We start from the raw sequence: 24366 nt of genomic DNA, 5'->3' as shown, positions 1-24366 counted from the left end.
ACCCTTAAGGACCCCCCCTTCGATGGTACAGGAACGGCTATCAGACTTGTTACTATTTTCTATAGAGGCAGAAATTTTAGAAAAACTGAAATCGTCTTCAGATAGAAATGACTAGCGGACGCTTGCGACTTCGTGCACATGGAATTCAGTTTTTCACAAATCCCGCGGGAAACATGGATTTTTCGGGGATGAATAGTAGCCTATAATCTATCTGTACTTCAAATTTCAGGTGATTCGAATCGTCAGGGTTCGAAAATCTCGGAAATCCATGAATTTATTTCGGTATAAAAAGTGTGTGTTATTCCAGAAAAAAAACTGCTAACTTGTAAGTGTGGACCTAACAAGTGAGCCCGCTACCATTTTAGATCACTTACCATCAGGTGAGATTGTGGTCAAGGGCTAACTTTAAAAAAAAAAGAGTTACGTTCGCATTTATAAATGCTATAAAGTGGTGTATAGATTCTCATGTTTTGTATTCATAAAATCGCGAATTCGGTCGCGCGAGGTAGGCAGTTTTTGCGTTTGGTTGGACAGTTTGTGCAGACAAGTGGATAGATGTTCATTTATTATTGTTATATCTTTACAATTTTTCACTAGTACAATTTCTTATTTCGTCGACTTGCGTGCTCCATTTTGATATTGTAATCGTTGAGGCGTTTTTCAGCGGGATAAACAGGCCAGTTTTTGTTGTATCCGTTGATTATATCCACTTCTTCGTCAGTGAGAGTGAAGTTGAGAATGTCTCTGTTCTGCTTAATGTGGTTCTTGTTGACTGACCTTGTTATTGGTACTGTGCCGCGTTCAATCTGCCAACAAGATAAATGTATACTAATATTATAAAGCTGAAGAGTTTGTTTGTTTGTTTGTTTGATTGAACGCGCTAATCACAGAAACTACTGGTCCGATTTGAAAAATTATTTCAGTGTTAGGTAGCCCATATATCGAGGAAGGATATAGGCTATATATTATCCCTGTATTCCTACGGGAACGGGAATCACGGGAGTGAAACCGCGCGGCGTCAGCTAGTCTATGTATATAAAAGAAAGTCGGGTTTGTTACAACACTTATAACTCGAGATCTGCTGGACCGATTTCCATGGTTTTTGATTCGTTAGATTTGTCTCCGCCAAGAATAGCAGAATACACCTTAAAAACAATGAGAACTCGACGAATAAATAATATAATCCCATAAATGTTACTTTGTTTAGTACCTGTCAAACATTTGCTGTCCATCCTGTCAAATAATGTTTAAGTAATGATTGACATTTATACGTGCGTTAAAAATACTGACAAATGATTAGTAGGGTAGGGGTAGGAGTAGGGTAGTGTAGGGTGGGGATAGGGAAGAAGTGCACATAAGTCAAAGCGAAGCTTGACTGGGTCTGCTAGTAATAATAAACAAGAGTAGTAATAGTGTCGTCGTCATCAACCCATATTCGGCTCACTGCTGAGCTCGAGTCTCCTCTCGGAATGAGAGGGGTAAGGCCAATAGTCCACCACGCTGGCCCAATGCGGATTGGCAGACTTCACACACGCAGAGAATTATGAATGCAGGATTCCGCACGATGTTTTCCTTCACCGATTGAGACACGTGATATTTAATTTCTTAAAATGCACACAACTGAAAAGTTGGAGGTGCATGCCGCGGACCGGATTCGAACCCACACCCTCCGGAATCGGAGGCAGAGGTCATATCCACTGGGCTATCACGGACGTCAGTAATAGTGTATTGGTTGTAATTTGATTTGATTCGTTAAGTTAGTACTATCGACCCGCCCTACTGAATAAAATATTATCTTTATAATCACCACATACTTTAAGTTTAAGGTAGAAAAATGAAAGGGAAAGACAGCGCGGGTGTGAAATCGTGCGTGCGGGGAAGTGAGGTGCATCAGTCGTGGGTTTTCATTCATCGCTACACGCCCCCCGGCCCGCACAGACCATCGGAAGTGTTACGGACCAAGTTGCCAAGCTATAGCTAAAAATTGGTTGCATTTTCAAGTATATTAATTAGTTTTATTTTCAATAAAAATACAAATATAATATTAACCTCTGTTCAACCTCTTTAGTCTCTAATTCGGAAACATTTTGGGCGTTAGCCTAACTTTTTTTTGTAAACACAATTTTGTAGTGAAGTTAGAATTGATCGATAGTATTTTAATTTAGTTTAATGAGAGGTACGTAAGTATTACGTACGTACGTACGTACGTATTACTATATTTTAAGAAACTAGACTTCATCTGCCCTTTATTTCTCCTCTCCCTTTAATCCGGAACTATCTCACCTATAGACTACCTCCCTGCCAAATTTCATCTTTTTACTTTTCGCATTAATATATAAAGATTTATGAATTTACCACATAACGAAGAAGAACTTGAGCAGTGGTGACATCATATTTTTTGGCCATTTTCACCAAAACGGGGTCAGTCAGCGAAGGTGGTGGTCGTTTGGTCACTTCCGGTCTCGGAACTGCAAAGCCTAAAGGCGCGTAAGCCATCACAATAATCGCCTGCTTCTGACAATATTCCACTAATTCAATATTTGTGAACGTCGGGTTTACCTAAAAAAACTCATGATGTAGGTACTCAACTGAAATGGTTATAAATGACTCTGTAAAATTGTAATTACCGTTAGATTATAATCTACGAGTATCTTGTGAGATTGGAAACTGTCGAAAGATTGTGAACGCTAAGAACCGGAACTTGAATGGCTCAGAAACCAATAGTTAGGTTAGGTATTTTTTAGGTAAGCAGTGTGTTGCGGTTCACAATCTCGCGATATGTATTATAATCTAACGGTAGGTATTTACAATTTTACGGTGACATAAATTAATTAAAAGAAATGCAGAACTTTTGTGAATGACGACTTTGTGATAAGTCTATCCTAGGCTTCGGCTGGGCACTCTACTCAAACACTTAAAACGCGCGCACACTCAATTACACACCAGCCTTCGGTCAGGGGTTTGTGATAGGGCCTCCAACCGTAACTACGGCTACGGCTGGGTATTCTACACTAGCACATAAAATGTATACGTATATGGGCTATTCAAGTAGGCTGATAACATTGAACTGGGGGACAGAGTTAAGGCAAATCACTAAACGTGCGTATGATAATGATGAGTATAGTAATGAGCCCCTATAATTACTTTTAACATTAGCTTAGAACCACATTACTCCAATGGTTGATGGTGGATTTACTCTTAAACGTTCACCTTGAAACTTAAAAAATAAATATTAAAATTTTCTTAAAAGAGAGAATAGCCATTTCAGCTACTCCTTAGAAGGACTTTGAAATAAGCTGGCCAGGACCTTGTAAACTCCATAACGAGATATATAGTACAGCAATTAATATTATCTCACCTCAATCTCATTAACAGCAGGTTTTGTCGTACAATACGGCAAAATTGAAATCAAGTCTTCCTTCCTAAAGTTGCCCACGCCAATGGACTTTGTCAAACCCAACTCCTTTGCGTCTTCCATGCCAGTCCAAAGGTCCAAAAGGTTGAATTTCTTTTTTCCCGACTAAAATCATACTTACTTATATATAACCAAGTTGATCAGATTAGTAAGTATTACATTTAATTTTTATGTTTTCCAGGAATAACTCATAACCATCCTGTCTATTATGGCAGCAGGCTAACTTGAAAAAAATATAAAATTCTAAATTGAGTGTTTTGACTTACTTTGGGTGTTAATACAAAATAACCAATTTTGAATTAAACAGAATAGTTATTAAAATCAGTCAAGCAATTTCAATAGGTACATGTTATAAAAAAGTATGAGTTTTTAATATTTTCACAGCTGCTAGAGCCACAATAGCCCAATAAATAACCTCTGTTATTCCGTTAATCCGGTCTGGAGCATGCACCTCCAACTTTCCAGTTGTGTGCATTTTAAGAAATTAAATATCACGTCTCTCAAACGCTGAAGGAAAAACGTCGTGTGGAATCCTGCTGCTAATCCACATTGTCCACATAATCCACAGCCAGCGTGGTGGAAGATTGGCCTAACCACTCTCATTGTCAGAGGAGAATATGGGTTGTTAATGTAAAAGCCGATTTCGACTACAGCGGCGTTTCTGACTCCTCAAGTCTGGGTAAGGAACTGGGATGGATAGTTCTCTGGTGTGCTTTCCAGTGACTAATGTACCCTGTTTTGGCCTTAAAAGTGCGACTACATAGGGCACAAGTTAACACACCATCACAGTAACTGTATCTGATTGCGACAGCCGCCTCGTTAGATCTAATTGAGAGTCAGTATTACTAGTGAGGAGGAACAAGAAAAAGAAGTATACCAGATTAAGCGGTGAGTTAACAATGAATAAGTCAACATAGTCCATTTGCAATCTCTTCAAAGTTGACTCAAGGGCTGGAACAACTCTTTTGCGCTTAGCTACTTCCAACGGCAACTGAAATGTTACATACATATCTTATATGGATTTTTTCATAATATTAACTTTTGATACATTAATATCTTTGTCGAACTTAGTCACATCTATCTGTTGCAGTAAGGACGAGGCAAAGATCTGTATCTATTATTTCTCTTCGATATGACTTTATAATGTGTAGGTATTTGAGTAATATTGTTTATGTATTAGGATGTAATTATTTGTATGTATGTGTATTACTAATACTATGACTATTTTTGTTTTACGCCACCTGCTGATGTACTTAAGTTTTCCTAAACCAAAGGTTGCCTGAAAGAAATCGCTACTTAGCGATAAGGCCGCCTTTTATATGCTGATCTCTTCATAATATGTTTTTATTTCACTTGTATTTGTCTTTGTGGTGTGCAAATAAAGTATATCTATCTATCCATCTGCATGTACTTCTATAACACAATGTTTTCTTACTCGTAGTACGGTATTTCTTAATTTGCTTCAATGAAATGATTAAAACTCACCCTAGCAATGATAAATAATTCTTCTCGTGTAACAAGTCCACATCGTATGGCTTCATTAACAGCCTCTGCTATTATATCTTCGTTAACATCCGTGTCTATGGTCCTCCACCCAGATTCTATCGCCCATAACACTGCTTGACGTAAATCTTTTAATTGGTTGACCTAAAAGTATTTTGTTATTAAAACTGAGCATATTTTTTCAATTATATCTACGTAACACAACAAAATATTCAAGCTATGTGTTATCTATTTTTTTGATATATTCATCTACGAGCCATTTACTCGTATGCTATATATAACTATGAAAGTATCTACTAACTAAGTAAGTGCTGAGTAAGGGCGGATAATTGTGCCTCTGGGTATACTCAAATTAACCCCCAGTTTGATATAATCGCGTCATAATAAAGTGGGCGGATAATTGTCCCGAGTATTTAATGAATGAATAAATGAAATATATATATATATATATATATATATATGATAGATGGAAAAAAGCACTGCCTATACCATAAGGACTCAATACGAACCTATGTTGGACCACAGAATACATAGCTGGACAAGAAATTTTCTAATTTTTTCTTATGTAGTGCATACCCTAGTTAAAATCCGCATGCACGCCACTGTATAAACCTAACATTATACCTACCGGAACAGCAGTGCCAAAAGCTGGTATCGGTAAAATGTTCCCATCGATCAATAATCTTACATCTTTAGATTGAAACGTTTCGTAATATGCCGACTTGGCTGGTAACTGAAAATTTCAAATTATATATTACAGCATCATCATCAACACTATCAACCTATATTCGGCTCACTGCTGAGCTCGAGTCTCCTCTCAGAATGAGATGTTAGGCCAACAGTCCACCACACTGGCCCAATGCGTATTGACAGACTTCACACACGCAGAGAATTAAGAAAATTCTCTGGTATGCAGGTTTCCTCACGATGTTTTTCCTTCACCATACAGCATTTTTTTTATATTACTAGTGAAACTGAGCCACGCAGCAAGCCGTGATAGCCCAGTGGATATGACCTCTGCTTTCGAGTCGGCGTAGTTTCGAATCCGGTCCGGGACGTACACCTTTTCAGTTAGAAGTTAAATATCAAAATCTCAAACGGCGAAGGAACAACATCATGACGAAACCTGCATATCAGAGAAATTTCTTAATTATCTACGTGTGTGAAGTCTACCAATCCACAATAGAGCAGCGTACGTGGACTACTGCTTAACAGAATGAGATATTCTGAGATGAGACTCGTGCTCAACAGTGAGCCGATCATGCGTTGTTAATGATGATGAGTGAATGACGTGGTCCTGTATAGCGTATCATCAAAAGTTTCATACAAAATGTATCAGTAATTGATCTTTTACCGTCAAATTTGTTTTTGACTTTTTCCCGTGTGTTAACTTATTGTATTTTTAAAGCTGACATAAATGAAATCGTTACTATGTATAGATACAATAGTATCTTGCTCGGGTGTAATTTTTTACATACTTATATATTTATTTTTGAATGACCTATCAGGAATTGAAGTTATAACTGAATTAGACCAATAAGAAACTGAAACCTCCATGGATCGATGTCAATATGACTTCAATTTCAAGTAACAATATAAAATCCAGTAAGTCATGTATATTGAGAGGAGACTCGTACTCAACAGTGAGCCGAACATGGGTTGCCAATGATGATGATGTATACTCACAATGCATATTAACAGAACGTTCAAAATTATAATTAATAACATTTCCAAATTTATTAAAATATGCTTTTCGGCGACTAAACTAAGTAAAAGTTAAACATAAATTGGAATTAAATTTTGCGGAACTTGTTTATTAATAAAGAACAACTATCACTTGAGTCACAATTAAATAACGCGAATTTCTTCACTTTGCATTATTATCGTTCAAAATTAAATATAAAGTCGACTACTTAATCAAACTGGTTCAAAAATTTGAATAATAATAATTAATTGATTCGAACATATCATTTTCACGTTATTTACTCAATTCTAATTTAATTAACTTTTACACGACTGCTTAGGAAAGGGTGTGTAATGTTTTATGTGTTTATAAGTTTATTTTTTCAACTAACTATATCTTTTTTATGCAATATAGGCTTGCGCTTGACTACAATAATTAAGCCTGATGGAGCAGACTCAAAAGTGATTACAAAAATAAGAAAACTAATGTCGAACAAAGGTTATGATACACAAAATTTGTCACGACAACTTAACTAACAAATCAAACTGTAACCAAAATAAGACCCTAGAATGGCCTTGAGTGAAGTCACGCACTTGTGAACGTTGCGTGTAGGGTTAAAAGCGCCTTTGACTTTTAACAACCTCCGTGGCGCAGTAGTATGCGCGGTGGATTTACGAAACGGAGGTCCTGGGTTCGATCCCCGGCTGGGACGATTGAGATTTTCTTAATTGGTCCAGGTCTGGCTGGTGGGAGGCTTCAGCCGTGGCTAGTTACCCCCTTACCGACAAAGACGTACTTACCGCCAAGCGATTTAGCGTTCCGGCACGATGTCGTGTAGAAACCGAAAAGGGGTGTAGATTTTCATCCTCCTCCTAACAAGTTGGTACGCTTCCATCTTCGATTGCATCATAACTTACCATCAGGTGAGATTGTAATCAAGGGCTAACTTGTAAAAAATAAAAAAAAACAAAATAAACAAACACTTCCCTTTCCCACTCAAGTCACTCTCCCCGCCTATTCCGAGTAACCCATAAAGAATTACACAACAAGAGATGAGACAACTTAGCAAACTGCTAAGCTATATAATTTTTTAATTAATTTTTTAATAAAGCTGAAGTGGCAACGAGCGAGGCACATCGTTCGAAGAACCGATGGACGTTGAGGGAACCAACGTCCATCGGTTCTGGAATCAGGTGCTGGAATGGGGACACCTCAATAGAAAGCGCATCGTTGGCCGACTCCAACCAGGTGGATTGACATCAAGCGAGTCGCAGGGTTTCGCTGGATGCAAATAAAAGTCGGACGCTTTTCAATTATTTGCTTTCACTTAAATAATTTTGTGGTTTCTGATAATTCTAAACACTCTGTATTTATTTAGTTTCATGCATGGTAAAGCTATTTTTCAATGATAAAAGAATCCCTAATAGAAATTCCACAACATTCCACAATATTTTTAGAACACATAATTTTCAGTAAGCGCATAAATTTGAATTTTTTATCTTTAGCAATTTATAGTTATACAATTTAAAAGGAGTACAATGTATATTAATGTAACTTATCGATTTTTCAAATATTAAGTAGTACTGGTGTTTTTCTTTACGGTTAAAATTTTAGAAATAAAGCTTACAAATATTTTATATACTTATATGATAATCACCATTATCAGCCGATGGACGTCCACTGCTATTATGGCTACGCACTTCAAAATACCACTATCTCGAGCCGCCTGCATCCAGGCTCCTGACAACCCGATTGATGTCGTCGGTCCACCCTACACTAGGTTTTAGGAGGCATTGGTTTACCCTACACTAGGTTTTAGGAGATAATAGTCCACCCTACACTAGGTTTCAGGGAATCACTGGTCCACCCTGCGCAAGAGCCACTGAAAGCCACTCCAGGCAATACCCATTCGAAGTAAGTACTTACCGAAGGCCTACCATTGGTTGAGGGCAAAAAGCCGATGCATACCTTGGGAAGAGCATTAAGGCACATTAAAAAATAAGTCAAAATGTGTGAACCTTCTGATTTAATTTTCGCGACAGACAGACAGACAAAAATTTAAAAACAATATTTATTGCTTCAATATCGATTAAACATACTAATGCCGTCCAATAAAAAATATTTTAAGTATACTCGTAAATTCTAGTGTAACAATAACTAGTCTTGTGAATTGTACTTAAAAAAAACAAATCATAGCCATGTATATTTTTATTAAATAATAAATACAGCATTTTTGTTACATCGTAGGAGATAATCATTTAACAGACATTTTAAGAAGGCTGAACTTTATCAGCCAACATTTTTTATACTATTATACAGGATGCTCGGGAATATTTCCCATAACTCTAGGGTTATATTCTTTATGAAAAATTAACTAAAAATGTCTAAGGGACATGTCAAGTTCTAAAATGAATATTTTCGGATTAAAAAATATTTCTTTAGCAAATAGATCTTAAATTGTGTCCCTTATTTCGCATCCTTATATTATGACCTAGCCAAACTTATTTAGTGGTACTATGATTGGTACATATCATGAGATTACTAGTGCAGTGCGGAGTGCCATTTGCAATATCTCTTCGATATCGACAGTCTTACCACTACGATTTCGTATTTTAAAATACAAGGATAGATAAAGGCGTGTGTTACATGGATAATCGGAATTATTTGAATTACTTTGTATGAAAACACAAAACATTTTTTTTAGTTGAAAAAAAAATAGTTAAGTGGACTTGTCAACTCCTTGAAGTTAAGAGAAATACCGAGCATCCTGTATATGCTACGTGCCTACAAAATCACCGCAAAAAGTTTTCCAAATTTCAAATGAAAATCCAAACCTCACTGAATGCACACAATCACACATACACAATTTTGTGTTTTCTGATATCAGATTCATGTAGTTTTTACACTTCCTGAACATACAACTTGGTATTGTAGACAATCATCATCATTATCAACCCATATTCGGCTCATTGCTGAGCTCGAGTCTCCTCTCAGAATGAGAGGGGTTAGGCTAATGATCTACTACGCTGGCCCAATGCTGATTGGCAGACTTCACACTCGCAGAGAATTAAGAAAATTCTCTGGTATGCAGGTTTCCTCACGATGTTTGCCTTCACCGTTTGAGACACGTGATATTTAAATTCTTAAAATGCACACAACTAAAAAGTTGGAGGTGCATGCCCCAGACCGGATTCGAACCCACACCCTCCGGAATCGGTCATATCACGCCTCTCAATGTATCTATCTATCTATGGTAGACAATGTTTACGTATTATTTATTTAAATTACTCTCGTTGTTTACTATGCGACTAAATGAAATTAAGGGAATTATTCACCTTTGTTTAATTTGTTCCTAAGTTTCGACGCACTAGTGACATCTAATAGTATAAAATCTTTGTCTATAGGTATGCCTCCAGTCCTTTTTAAATATTCTCATAACTTCGCAAGTTATTGCGTCGCACAAAACGCCTAGCTGTTAAATATGTGTTACGCATACTTATGAAAAGGCCTTCATCATCAATTAAATAGACCTTCACATGCCTGTCATATTTATTAATCCCAAGAATTGCTTCGGGACGAAGAGAAAAGCCAGCAGTTGCCATATTAGATTTAATATGTTCCTTTTTCAACGACGCGAAGGTTGGTATTATACAACGGTCAATCTGAAAATAATTAATATATATATATATATATATATATATATATATATATATATATATATATACAGCTGCCTGTAGAAGAGAAAAAAAAGTTATTGTCGACTAATAGCGGCAGAAATGTTATATTGTCTCTCTCTTTCGTCACCGAGTTACGAAGGAGAGCTATTGGTCGAAATTTATCGTTTTCTCGTCTCGAAATACGCCGCGGTATGCGTCTTGAGCATACTACAATTGGCAAATTAGTATCTTCGAGCCTCGGAGCAGGGGCGTGTATCAGCCGTATTAACGATATGAAGCCCCCGGACAACAGGCACCCCTAACATGTAAAAGCAAAACTTAGTAAGGTGAAATCCACAATATCACTTAACTTTTTAACACTTTTCATTTCAGAAATGACGAAAGTATCTCTTTTCCTGGGTAGAAGAAGTTGGAAACATCCTACGTAGTATTAGTCAATGTCATGTTAAATTTAAGCGAGTATAAATCTTTACCCTTCATTTGAGCTCCCCAACTAATTTTGATACAGGACCACTTCAAGGCACGCTACGCCACTGCCTCGGAGAGCACGTCACTTTTTCTTTAATCATCTACAAGGGTTCTCCCTTCGTAGCAACCCTTTGCTAGAGAAAGCAAAAGGTTGCTACGACGCTAAGGATTTGGCAAGTGGAGACATAATTTCTTATAATATTCCGTTGAAAATTACGTTTTATAATTGGACAATTGAAAAGCCTTCAAAACTGTTACCAGAGCCGCTACGGTCGGTTTTTTCAAGGTCACCCTCAGCGCTTTTTGGTAGGAACCGGAACCTCACTCAAACTCGCCGGTGCCTCCGTTGCCTCTACAGCTCGTCTATGAGTGAGTTGCCGCGATGTCGCCGCGATGTTGTCGCGTTGTTGTTGTTGTGTGCCCTGTCTGTCTACGCACTACTCTGCAAATACGCGACTCCCTGTACTTAGACTCGCGCACAAAATAGAGAAAATAGGGAACGGTGGGCAGGACGAGGATGCCCCATTTGTGTTCCGTATGACGCAGAGGTAAGTGATCCTGCTTTCTGCTAACTGTAACAGTAACTGTAAATGGCAATGGTTTCGATTTTTTCAACTGGAAAATGTTTCTGTGATGAGCCTAGATGTTTTCCAGCGTCTGGGAGTGTTATACATTATACAGGGTGACCTGTACAAATCCTGTGGTAAAACTAATTTTATTAGTTTTGAAAAAACCCCTAGGATGACCATGTTATACATTTTTATTAAATTAAAAACAAATTTTAGCCATCTAGATTTTTATTCAATAATAAGTACAGCATTTTTGTTTAATCTTAGAAGATACTATTTTATCATTGGGTTTTTACAATTTTATCATATCGATCGTTAGATACACGTCATCTAATAGGTCATAAATAGTCAAGTACGATAGCCTATTATGGAGTATTGATGGTGGCTTTGGAACTTCAATTGTTCAAAAATAAAACGTAATTTTCTCAAGTAAGCATATCTGGAGGAATCGATCTTCCAGTCGCCAGACCGTCGTGCCAACCCTTCACTAGACACTGTTGAGATTTTTTAAGTTCTCCTTAAAAAACTTAATGATGTTTTTCAAAGGGTTGCGGCGAAGCTATCTCACTGAAGACTGGGGACATGATAAGCTGCGGAAAATGTTGAAAAAGTGCGGTCTATATATGGACGTTGAGAGTCTGGACTGGACCTTTGAAACTTGCTATTCCAAAACCAACGCACTCCAAACTCCATAATTGGCTACCATTTATACTTATGGTAGGAGCATTAGGCTAACAAACTTGTAGCCTTCATAAAATCCTTTATAAAATGGCTATCGCACACATAGTTCGAAGAGCCGATGGACGTTTGGGTCTCAAGTTGCTGGAATGGCGATCCTGCACTAGAAAGCGCAGTGTTGGTCGACCCCCCAGGACTGACGACATCAAGCGAATCGCAGGGATTCGCTGCATGTAGGCGGCTCAGTATCGTGATGTTTGGAAGTCCCTACAAAATCCCTATGTACTGCAGTAGAGGTCCATCGGCTGATATGATGATGATGGCTTTCGAAATTTTCAGTCTATTTTAAAAATTCTCATAACCTCGCAAGTTGTTACGTCGAGCAAAACTCCTATGTGTAAAATATCCGTCACGCATATTTATGAAAAGGCCGTTATAATCAATTAAATAGACCTTCACATTCCTGTCATATTTGTTAATCCTTAGTATTGCTTTCTCACGAAGAGCAAACCCAGCTGTTCTCATATTCGATTTAATATGTTCCGGTTTCAACGACGCAGCGATTGGTATTATGCAACGATCAATCTGTAAATAATTACTTTTTTTAGGATTTTGCTATAATTATCAGTATTATCTACTGGGCTATCACGCCTATTCGGAGGGTGTAGGTTCGAATCCAGGGCACCTCCAACTTTTAGTTAAGTGAATTTAAAGAATTTAAATATCACTTGTATCAAACGCTGCAGGAAAAACATCGTGAGGAAACCTGCATTCCTAAGAATTTTCTTAATTCTCTCTATAGTAGAGAATAGTATATAATAGTAATAGTAATTATTAATATATAAATATATTTACCAAATATCGCAGTAAAATCTGAAATACGGTGACATCGTATTTCTCGGCCTGGCTCACTAGGAAAGGATCGTCGACGGTCGGTGGTAATGCTAAATCGTTGAATGGTCTTGACACGAGAAAACCAAACGGAGCATAGCCTGTTACAACTATATTTTTGCTTTGACAATAAGCAACTAATTCCTGATGCGCGAACGTTGGATTCGTCTGAAAAATAAAAGTGTATGTCAGCTCCAATGCACGAATGGAGTTTACTGTTTCAGATCGATTGTCTAAATAGGTGTATGTTGCCCCGCAGCATATATTGTTGTATTTAAACGCCTTTTTAATGTCCGTTAGTAAATATTGGACATATGTATAGCGCTGATTTTCAATGTAACGACATAAAACTAATCTTTAACCAAAAGCACTAAATAATTTAAAAAAAATGTAAAAATATTTGGCGACTGATGGGTAAAGATAATGTAGTTCAAGTGCTGTGAGTTATTGAGTATGCTCAATTCGAGTACGGCATTTTGTTTTTAGTTTTGAATTCAGAAAAACATGCAGATTACGATTCTGCATGTTGCTATGAGGTTTGTTGGTATTTTGTACACTACCCCCTTTGATATCGAGTGTATGGACTGAACAAATATCAGTTTTATTGCGAACTTGCACACTCAATAGCTCATTGCGCTATTATTTTAGTAGGTACGTATAGTAGGATTAAAATATTAAAATTATCTAAGGTAGAATTTCACATTATATCTGAAATACAAAACTATTTCGTCCAAATTTGCCACCCTCTGAAATCTGCTGCCCTGCAGCCTACTTAGCCTACTGGTAAATCCGCCACTGAATGAGAGAAAAACAACATCTTACCTCAATTTGATTGACAGCTGGTACAGTGTCTGAGTCAGCTAATATACTCGCCATGTCTGTGCTGTTAAAGTTTGAAACTCCGATAGATCTCGTCAAACACAATCGCTTTGCGTCTTCAAGCCCCTTCCACACCTCTAAAGTGTGATTCCTTGAACACTCGGACTTTTTAGGGAATCCGGGCTTTAAACCTAACTAAATTTGGAAAAAAGAAAGGCAGCTCATTTATAAAAAAAAAGGATTTATAAAGGTAGTATTCTAGCGGTATACCAGATACGAAATCAAACCCTTTTGAAATAATACTATACTACTATAACTGTTAAAAACTAGCTGACGCCGCGCGGTTTCACCTGCGTGGTTCCCGTTCCCGTATGAATACGGGGATACTTTATAGCCTTCCTCGATAAATGGGAATAAAACACTGAAAGAATTTTTCAAATCGGACCAGTAGTTCCTGCGATTAGCGCGTTCAAGCAAGCAAACAAACAAACTCTTAATTTTTTTAATATTAGTATAGATTATACAGCCCGTATTAGAACAGCGTGGTGTATTTGAGCTCTATATCTCCTCTTTTATAAGAAGGGAGACGCGGCTCTGTAATGGGCCTTCAAAACAGGTTGTTAATGAAAAATTATACACAGAACTGCTTCGTTCTAGATCACGAGGTCCTGGGTCTTAGCCAAGTGGCACGTCGATTCTCTTTCTACAAACGCTAACGCTTCGAAAACTAACAAAATGTTTGGGAATGACAGATCCGATCGACAACTTGATCACGTGACCTGTCGATAGTGAATGTCTTTCCCGTACATGTCTTAATTTTCGAAGCGTTAGCATTTCTAGAAAGAGAATCGACATGCCATTTGGCTACAGGCCCTGGTCTTGTATTTCCAAGGAATTCGCAGTAGGTGTAGATAGTAACGCGCATATTCACCATCCGTTTGACGTAACATACCCGTGATAGCCCAGTGGATATGACCTCTGCCTCCGATTCCGGTGGGTGTGGCTTTGAATCCCGTCCGGAGCATGCACCTCCAACTTTTCAGTTTGCATTTTAAGAAATTAAATATCAGGTGTCTCAAACGGTGAAGGAAAAGCATCGTGAGAAAATCTGCACACCTGACAATTTTCTTAATTCTCTGCGTCTCTCTGATCCCTGTCAGACAGGAGACTCGAGCTCAGCAGTGAGCCGAATATGGGTTGATAGTGTTGATGATTATGTTTGCCGTAACAAGGTCAAGGTGTACACAAAACTAATAAATTAATGAACAAGATATAAAATCCTACCACATCACACGGTGTATGGATAAGGACTAAATCCACATAATCCAGTTTTAGTCTTTTTAAAGACTCTTTAATTGACGGTATAACCTGAGCGCGTGTAAGAACTCGGAATGATAGCTGGAAAATTAAGAAAATTAATAATTCTTATATACTTAAACAAAAACAAATTTATAAAAAACATAGTACAGTACACATAGATGACCTATGGTTCCGAGACTTGGTCGCTAACTATGGGCCTCATAAGAAGTCTCAGAGTCACACAGCGGGCGATGGAACGAGCTATGCTCGAAGTATCTCTGCGTGATCAAATCAGAAATAAGGAGATCCGCAGAAGAACCGAAGTCGCCGACATAGCTCAACGTGTCGCGAAGCTGAAGTGGCAATGGGCACACATAATTCGAAGAGCCGATAGACGTTGGGGTCCCAAGGTGCTAGAATGACGATCCCGCACTACAAAGCGTAGTGTTGGCCGACCCCCCACCAGGTAGACTGACGACATCAAGCGCGTCGCAGGGATTCGCTGGATGCAGGCGGCTCAGTATCGTGATATTTGGAAGTCCCTACAAAAGGTTATGTCCTGCAGTGGACGACGACGACTATTGTCGTACCCACTCCTAATACAGTCTTTCCCGACTAGTTGGAGGGGTATGGAAATATTGGTCATAATTATATAATAACCATACCTACTGCACCAAAGATGTCTACAAATAATTTTTGTCGAGCGATTTTATATGACCCTGTTATTGGATCCTTACAAGTAAAGAAAACTTTTTTATTGTTACCTTTGTAGTAATAAACAAATCTTCTCGTTTCACTATGCCTCGATCTATTACGTTCTCTACAGCCTTGCCAACCAAATCCTCTGTTAAGTACAGATATGCGGTGTCTATATGCCTACATCCACCTTCGACAGCGGTTATGACAGATTGGTATACGCCTGTCCTTTCAGTAAGCTATAAAGATTATGATATACTCGAAGTAACATTTCATATAATACTTAAGAAGTTATAATAAGTTAAAATAACATCTTCTTTCAATTAGGTACTTCCAATTAGTTCGAATGAACAAAAATTTACTTAAAAAGTTATCTCTTTTAACAGGCTTTTTAACGCCTGAACCGACTTGGAAAATTATTTTTTTGTTTACTCCCCATGTAATCCTATATTTATCATGTCAGGACCTGATGAAATCAAGAGGAACTTTAAAAAATTATATGGATGACTAGTGTGTTCTTAATTTTTTTTATTGAGTATTTGTAAGCACTACAATTTCAATTTACCTTGTAATAAACCTTGAGTAATTTGTATAGATGACAACTTTCCACCTAGATGGGTTGCGATTGTTATTAGTAGTATGGTGGTAAATACCAAGGTCAATTAAGGGAACTCCTTAACGGTTTATTGTAGCCAGCTTGTGTTTGGGCTTAATTATTTTGGATCGATGAGAACTTTCCACCTAGATGGGTTGTGACTGACATTAGGGGTCTGGTAATGGTGATGAAGAGAAAAGACAATCAAGGGAACTCCTCATCGTATTAGGAATTTTCAAATTTAAGGGGGGGGAGGGAATGGTAAGGTTTAATGATGAATTAAGCCATGAATATTAAAAATTTGTAGGTATTTTAGATAGTGCTCTTTCATGTGGTAATTTCGGAAACGGCTTAAATTAATACGACACCGGCTTAGCACCATCTTCAAACTGATCAGCAGGTAGAACATAATAATATTATGATGTTATTTTTCACTTTTTGTTTTTTTTTAATTTTCCTCAAGAAACCCTTTCATCTTTTGATATGCATTATGAGGATATCAATTGAGCGAGATATTTTTTTGTGAATGGCCCATTAGTATTAATTGATCAAGTTTTTTTCGGATTCCTAAAATGCTTTATAGATTATCATGATGATTTGTAAACATAGCGAGACCCTTTACTAAGCCTTGCTTAATTATTATTATTTCCATAATTTCAATTATTATTATATTATCATCATCAAAATCTCAATGTTGGTTGACCCTCACTGAGTGACCGGATGACATCAAGCGGGTTACATGAGCTGAATGATAGCGACTCAACACCATGTTGTTACAAAGAGGCCTATGTCCATTAGTGGACGTCTATCGGCTGCTAATTTGGTGATAATAATTAAATATCTCGAACAATTTACTTAAATAATTAATTACCTAATCCAAGCTGGTCACATAAAGATGAAAATTAAATAATAATAGAAGCAGTAGTCTCAGATGGTGAAGGAAAACGACGTGAGGAAACCTATCTACCTGAGAATATTCCTTATACTCTGCGTGTGTGAAGTCTGCCAATTCGCATCTTGCCAGTGTGTTGTAGGTACTACCCCTTCTCATTCTGCCTAACCCCTCTCATTCTGAGGAGACTCGTGCTTAGCAGTTAGCCGAATATTGGTTGATAATGATGATGATGAATATTAGTACAATGGAATAGCTCTACTCCAGTAGCTACATTATCTATGAAGCAGGTTCTATTGTAATGATCGATACTTACATTATACACATATGTACCAAATGCAATACCCGGTATCCAATGACCATCATTCATCTGTACCTTTTCAGTATAAACACGGTTTGCCTGGACCTACGAGTAATAAATATTACCTACATTATTTGTAAACGGAAAAAAATAAATTGCTTTGTCTCTTTCTTTAAAGAAACTAGTTTTTTTTTTATTCAAAAGTATCATCGACAATCAATCTGTTGTTTATAATCCATTTCAAATATTGAACAGTATTTTGTTTTTCTTGAATATTATAGATGTAAAAATATAAATTCAAATACTTACGGCACTTAACATAAGAAAGCAAATAGATATAAAAAACATTTCGAAATTAAACTAAGTATTTAGGTTAACAAATAGTGACGATCGAATTTTAGTATGTAAATTAAAACCGCATAGTTCGCTGCTGTTTTAAATACTTAATGTACTTAATGCAATTAGGACTTATATGTAATAAAAAAGATAAAACAATTAATTAAAGCAATAATAAAGTTTGTAGTGGCATATGTCTGTTGCTATCGCAGAATGTAAAAGAATTCACGATAGAAACAAAAAAATGCCTACTTATTTCATCTAAAAAGTCCTTCCTCGATATATAATAAATTAACAAATTTATTAATTATTTTATATCTAGGACTGTCATCTGTTACAAAATGAGAAGAATGTGAGAAAACCCTCGGAAAAATAACTTACTTAAATAAAATAAAAAAAGAATTTATTATCTCTTAACCGTGAGTCCCAAATAATAATAATTAATTATAGAGATAATAATAATAATAATTAACGCTACCATGTCAATGTTGTTTTATTTTAACCTTGGTTACTTTGTTCTTGTATAAATTCGAATTACATATTTATGGCAGCTAAAATACTTACGCATAGGTAGGTATATAATTATATCAAATATAAAAAATATTTAATTACTTATTATTTATATATATTCGACAAAATCAGCTGAATTTAGTCACTTTTTCAAACTCACTAATATCCAGAACTTATAACAAATAGTAAAAAATACAACCGACTTTAAAACCTAAAAACGTACCCACTAAACAAAAAAGTGAAAAATGACAACATAATATTATTATGTTCTACCTGCTGATTAGTTTGAAGATGGTGCTAAGCAGGTGTCGTGTTAATTTAAGCCGTTTTTGAAAGAACTAAATGAATGAGCACTGTCTGAAATATCTAAATATTTTTAATATTCTTACGTGGCTTAAATTACCCAATACATCATCGGATTAGCACCGTCTTCAAACTAATTAGCAGGTAGAACATAATAATATTATGTTGTGATTTTTCACTTTTTAGTTTAGTGGGTACGTTTTTAGGTTTTGAAGTCGGTAGTATTTTTTTATTAAATTTTTTATTATTTTTTCATTTTTAGTAAATACTACTTGTATGAAATTAAGAAATTCCATTAATTGCCCATGATCTTTATCATCAGACCCCTAATGATAGTCACAACCCATCTAGGTGAAAAGTTCTCATCAATCCAAATTAATCAAGCCCAAACACAAGATAACTACTGTAAACGGTTAAGGAGTTCTCTTAAATGTCCTTGGTCTTTATTAACACATCCCTAATCACAGTTACAACCCATCTGAGTGGAAAGTTCTCATCAATACAAATTAATTAAGCTCAAACAAAACATAGCAAGCCGTGATAGCCCGTGGATATGACCTCTGCCTCTGATTCTGGAGGTTGTGGGGTCGAATCCGGTCTGGGGCATGCACCTCTAACTTTTCAGTTGTGTGCATTTTAAGAAATTAAATATCACGCGTCTCAAACAGTGAAGGAAAACATAGTGAGGAAACCTGCATACCAGAGAATTTCCTTAATTCTCTGCGTGTGTGAAGTCTGCTAAGGCGCATTGGGTGGACTATTGGCTTACCCCTCTCATTCTGAGAGGAGACTCGAGCTCAGCAATGAACCGAATATGAGTTGATAACGACAAGGTAGCTACTGTAAACCGTTAAGGAGTACTCTTAATTGTTTTTAGTATTTATCAATACACCCCTAATGACAGTCACAACCCATTTAGGTGGAAAGTTATCATCAATACAAATGAATCAAGCCCAAACACAAGGTAACTGCTGTAAATCGTTGAGGAGTTCCCTCTTCTGTATTTAGGCGATCGTATTCGTCGTCGTCGTTCGATTAGGTATTCGTCAGATCGATTCCAAACTTTCGTGAAATTGTAGTGCTTTAAAATACTTAATGAAAAAAGTTACGAACACACTAGTTACCCATATTATTTTTGAAAGTTTTCCTCGTTTTCTCTAGGATCCCATCATCAGATCGTGACATGATGACCATGGGACTAAATGAGGAGTATATCCTTTGAAACAAAAAAAAAATTCAAATCAGTTTCGGCGTCTTCGAGTAATCGATGTATATACAAAAAAAAGAATACCGATCAACTTGAGAACCTCCGCCTTTTTGATGTCGTTTAACAAAGGTAACTTTAATTAATTTAATTTTAACCTCATACTCGTAATATATAAATAGCTATAATTTGTAGACATGTACCTACTTATAGCAGACTACTCAGAAGTGGATTACAAAATAAGAAAACTAATGTCGGTATGATTCACACTATTTGTCAGGACAACTTAATTAACAGATCAAACTGTAACCAAAATAAGACCATAGAATGGCAGAGAATTACCTTGAGTGGAGTCACTCTATTTTAAAGCCACCACAGTTTTCCAAACTCATTAATTGGATAATGTACTTATATAAAGCACAGCAAACATATGTACTAGGAGCATAAGCTAACCTTGAACATTTCTAAAATGAATCCAAATATAAAGAACTTTGACTTTCAATAGTACGGGTCCAAATTAAATGCAATTTGTTAATATAATATAATATTATCTACTTATGTTACCCTCTCTTACTCAATGAAAATTTAGGTTTCTAAGTTTATTCGTAACGAAGTATGGAAAAGGATGGTACCGCTGCACCTTGTTGCTCGACTAGTCGGAGGCACTGTCCTACTCGATTAATCAGGTAATTTGAACACTAAACGAGAAGTAGGTTAGGCAAAGTAAGGTTTTAAGAACGTTGCTGAAAGAAAAAACTAGGATATTAATTTAATATTGTTTATTTTTATTATTCACTTGGGTCACAAAATGGTCGGTCTCTTTTAATGTCGCCGCTGTATTAATCCTCCCTAGTTATATGCGATATTGTCCCAAATTGTTACGTTCGATGTATTCCTCCATCTCGTAAAATCCTTGACGTTCGATTTCAAACAGTCCTTCATAGTCAATTAGATACACTTTCACATTTCTGTCGAACTCATTCATTTTGAGTACGTCTTTTGGAGACATCTTAAAAGAAAAAATGTCTATATTCAATTTAATGTGGTATTTGTTCCACGATGCAGCGATTGGTATTATGCCGCGTTCAACCTGAAATTATTAAATGTCTATTAGTTTCGGGATAAAGTAAATCACTGTAAAGTTTTAAAAAAAAAAACTTATCACGCATCAAGATGTTAGTTTATTATATAACTTATTCTAAATGCGAAAGTATATCTGTCTGTTACCTTTTCACAGCTAAACGGCTGAACCGATCAAGATGAATTTTGGTGTAATGATAAATAAGACGTCGGAGCAAATCAGCAAAACAATGGGTTCTTTAGGTGAAATAGGGGCTGAAAGTTTCCTTTATTTTAAGAGTTTCAAAATTTTGTTCATGAATCATAAAAAAAATACGAAATATAATGTGAATCAAGATTTTTTAAAATTCAACCCTACCAACCCAACCAAGTAGTGAAATAGGGGTTGAAACTTTACATTGATTTCCACGCTGATGACGTTGCGGGCGTGCTCTAGTATTTAAATAAGCTTTTATCTTATCGGATCAAGCCAAAAAATCCTATGCCAAACCAAAGGAATCATTGGTTCCTTGAGAGACTCTGGAATCGAACATCTCTCGGACTCCTCTTGGAATTGAAATTTTGAAATGTATTAAAGACACTTCTTACCAACCACCGCAAGACAATCTGGCTCACAGTCACACCATATTTTTTTGCCAACCTCACCAACAACGGATCGTCAAATGTTGGTGGGAACGATAAATCATTCAGGACTCTTCGCACCAGAAAACCAAAAGGTGAATATCCTGTTACAACTATGTTTTTGCTTTGACAGTAAGCTACTAACTCCAGATTCGCAAAAGTTGGGTTTGTCTAAAAAGAGATTATTATTAATTAATTTACTTAATTTTTGTTTGCCCTAAAAAAGTCTACATCCTATGGTCTCCGTAATTTTTTAGCTTATTCTGAGTTTTTAAAAGGAAATGTATCAATAAAACTTCAATGTCCTCGGATACTTTACCTCAATCTGATTGACAGCAGGCAGGGTTTTTGAATTAGCTAAGATCCTTGCCATGTATGTGCTGTTAAAATTTGAAATACCGATTGATTTCGTTAAGCCCAATCTCTGGGCATCTTCAAGGCCTTTCCACATCTCCAAATTATCGTGATTGTTTCGTCCCAACTAAAACAAAATATTTAAGAGAAATATCTACTCTTGAAGGCATCTGGATATTATTACAATAATCAAACAATATTATAATGGTTCGTTTATATATAATTATGTATAATAATAGTGAGGAGAGTTGTGTGGGAGCCTTGATAGCCCAGTGGATATGACTTCTGCCCCCGATTCCGGAAAGTGAGGATTAAAATCCTTTTCGGGGCAAAAAAAAATTAACGTGTCTCAAACGGCGAAGGAAAAACATTGTGAGGAAAACTGCATACCAGAAAATTTTCTTAATTTTCTGCGTGTGTGAAGTCTCCCAATCCGCATTGGACCAGCGTGGTGGACTATTGGCCTAACCCCTCTCATTTTGAGAGGAGACTCTAGCTCAGCAGTGAGATAGTGAAACTAGATAGTTAAGATTTAGTTTACTAAATTAGAATAGAGATATTAAATTCTTACCAAATTCGCTGGCATATGGATCAGAAATAAATCCACATAATCAAGCATTAGCCTTTTCAAAGCTTGTTTGACCGCTGGTAAGATTTGAGCGCGAGTGGCAACTCTGTATGACAACTGGCAAAGTTATAAAAATCGTAATTAACATTTGCGCTATTTTAAAAAAAGTCAACGACAGATCAGTTTAAGAAAACTTTGCTCTTGTATAATTTACGGGACAAGCAGATAGCACACCTGATATTAAGAGTGTGCAATATGTAATTTGGTGGTAACAAATGGTTCTGGATCTCAGATTCTGGAAAAGTTAGGAGCCTGATATTTGGGTAAATGATATTTCAAAGTGTTAGCTTCTTTATGACTATACAAAATACACAATTTGTAAAACTTTTCTCGATAGTTCATTTTTTTGAAAAATACATGTCTTGCTCACATTTTGCTTTCAATCTCAGGAAAAGCAAACTTATTTTCTTAAATTTTTGTTTTGTATAGAAAATTAGGTATATATCTTGAACATGGCCATTTTGTTTTTCGTTATGTTGTTTAATTTACTTGCAATTAGGTAAAAATGGTTTTGGCTCACGTCATAAAATTTGCGTCGCGCGTCAATCGCTCCGTGCTTTTCACTCACGTGAAAGTCATAATTCGGCGTCTCGTTTGCGCCTTGAATTTTATCCATATCGTACCGACGCGCTGCGCGCTCTTAAGTAAGAAATTTAAAAAAATGCTTTTTAAGCCCGGCCAACCTAAGGCATTTTTAATAACCCGTCACATTACTTGTGTGATGTGTCACGCGTATCAAAAGTAACAACAGTCGATAGCGTCCCGCGCGCACCTTGTACTCAAAACTGACGTTCGTGTGCCTGTAGCTTTATCGGCAACCATTCCATTCAGACCAAAGAGAATGGCAACACTGCTTAGCAGCAGGAATTAGCATGGCGCTAGTATTTTCCCGGGCGAGCTCGAAAGAATTAGTCGATTGGTTACAATGATACATAATGATTATAAATACCTTGGTGGTAATGAACAATTCTTCTCGCTTCACGATACCTCGACAAGTTACGTTATCTATGGCTTTGCCAACCATATCTTCTGTCAAGTAAATATGCGCCGTGTCTATATGTCTATACCCAGCTTCAATAGCATCAATCGTAGCTTGACATATACGATATCTGTCATCAAACTGTAACAGTGACACAAAACTTTACTTTAGGGTTACAGACGGACATGCTGTCATAAGGATAGGGTACTGACTGTCTGTAACTTTTAGATTTGAATAAATTTATTTTATTTCTTTCTTATTTTAAGGGTCTTTAATAAATAATAATCATATTTATTCCAATTGTAGCATTAAAGTTACAGACAGTCAGTACCCTATCCTTAGGACAGCATGTCCGTCTGTAACCCTTAAATAGAAAGGGTGTACAGCTCAGCATATGCCATGCACTAGATACAAGCATTAATACACGGCGCTGATTTTCAGCTGTGACGTCACAGCTAATATTAGCTGTACGAATACATTCAAATAAACTAAATTAAAATTAGCATCAATATGCTGATTTCAAGGTTCATAACTCATTAAAGTCACCCGGCACTCGGCCTGCCTCGTCGAACGGTGTCCACTCGTGTCATATCACATACTAGTCTAACAGATGGACCAACACTTTATTTAACAGAGTTTATAATTATGTAGACACAGTGAAAATCGAATAATAAACCGATTCATTACTGAATAAGAATATACAATTTATCAAGTAGCCGTATAAATAAAACGAATTTATTAGTACTTTTTCTGTACGGATAGTCACTTCGTAGGTCTATAGTCTATAGTAGTCTATGCTCCACCGACCAATACTTACATCTACTACAAAAGTACCAAAGGCAGTGGCTGGAATCCAGTTGCCAT

At 36.6% G+C, this 24366-nt stretch overlaps 2 protein-coding genes across 2 annotated transcripts; both read right to left on the bottom strand.

The window, feature by feature from the left end:
* Positions 1 to 563: 563 nt before the first annotated feature.
* On the bottom strand, positions 564 to 17549 carry LOC112048912 (aldo-keto reductase AKR2E4-like). The gene is made up of 9 exons (XM_052882890.1): positions 17532 to 17549; positions 15768 to 15938; positions 14989 to 15102; positions 13708 to 13899; positions 12877 to 13053; positions 4901 to 5062; positions 3359 to 3520; positions 2356 to 2559; positions 564 to 806 (listed from the first exon to the last, which is right to left on the bottom strand). The coding sequence occupies exons 1-9, from the start codon at positions 17547 to 17549 to the stop codon at positions 594 to 596; spliced, it is 1413 nt and encodes a 470-aa protein (XP_052738850.1). The 3' UTR covers positions 564 to 593.
* A 3099-nt stretch (positions 17550 to 20648) lies between these two features.
* On the bottom strand, positions 20649 to 24366 carry LOC112048913 (aldo-keto reductase AKR2E4-like). Its single transcript, XM_052882886.1, has 5 exons — positions 24337 to 24366; positions 23473 to 23643; positions 21861 to 22022; positions 21509 to 21712; positions 20649 to 20930 (listed from the first exon to the last, which is right to left on the bottom strand). The coding sequence occupies exons 1-5, from the start codon at positions 24364 to 24366 to the stop codon at positions 20694 to 20696; spliced, it is 804 nt and encodes a 267-aa protein (XP_052738846.1). The 3' UTR covers positions 20649 to 20693.

Source organism: Bicyclus anynana, chromosome 8, assembly GCF_947172395.1.
Source record: "Bicyclus anynana chromosome 8, ilBicAnyn1.1, whole genome shotgun sequence".
In the NCBI taxonomy this organism is placed as follows: Eukaryota; Metazoa; Arthropoda; class Insecta; order Lepidoptera; family Nymphalidae; genus Bicyclus; species Bicyclus anynana.
The sequence above is the reverse complement of the archived record's forward strand: the minus strand, read 5'-3'. Positions and strand labels throughout refer to the sequence as shown.

Bases quoted from the DNA above. Each gene is read 5' to 3' on its own strand.
- LOC112048912 (XM_052882890.1), bottom strand. The intron at 15,103-15,767 runs GTAACAATAAAA...TTAATTTTCCAG, and splicing joins ATTTGTTTATTACTACAAAG to CTATCATTCCGAGTTCTTAC. The intron at 5,063-12,876 runs GTATTTCAGATT...AAATACTTTTAG, and splicing joins CCGAGAAATACGATGTCACC to GTCAACCAATTAAAAGATTT.
- LOC112048913 (XM_052882886.1), bottom strand. From the start codon at position 24,366: ATGGCAACTGGATTCCAGCCACTGCCTTTG. The intron at 23,644-24,336 runs GTACTTTTGTAG...TCACTGTTACAG, and splicing joins GATTCCAGCCACTGCCTTTG to TTTGATGACAGATATCGTAT. The intron at 20,931-21,508 runs GTAAGAAGTGTC...TAATAATTTCAG, and splicing joins AGATTGTCTTGCGGTGGTTG to GTTGAACGCGGCATAATACC.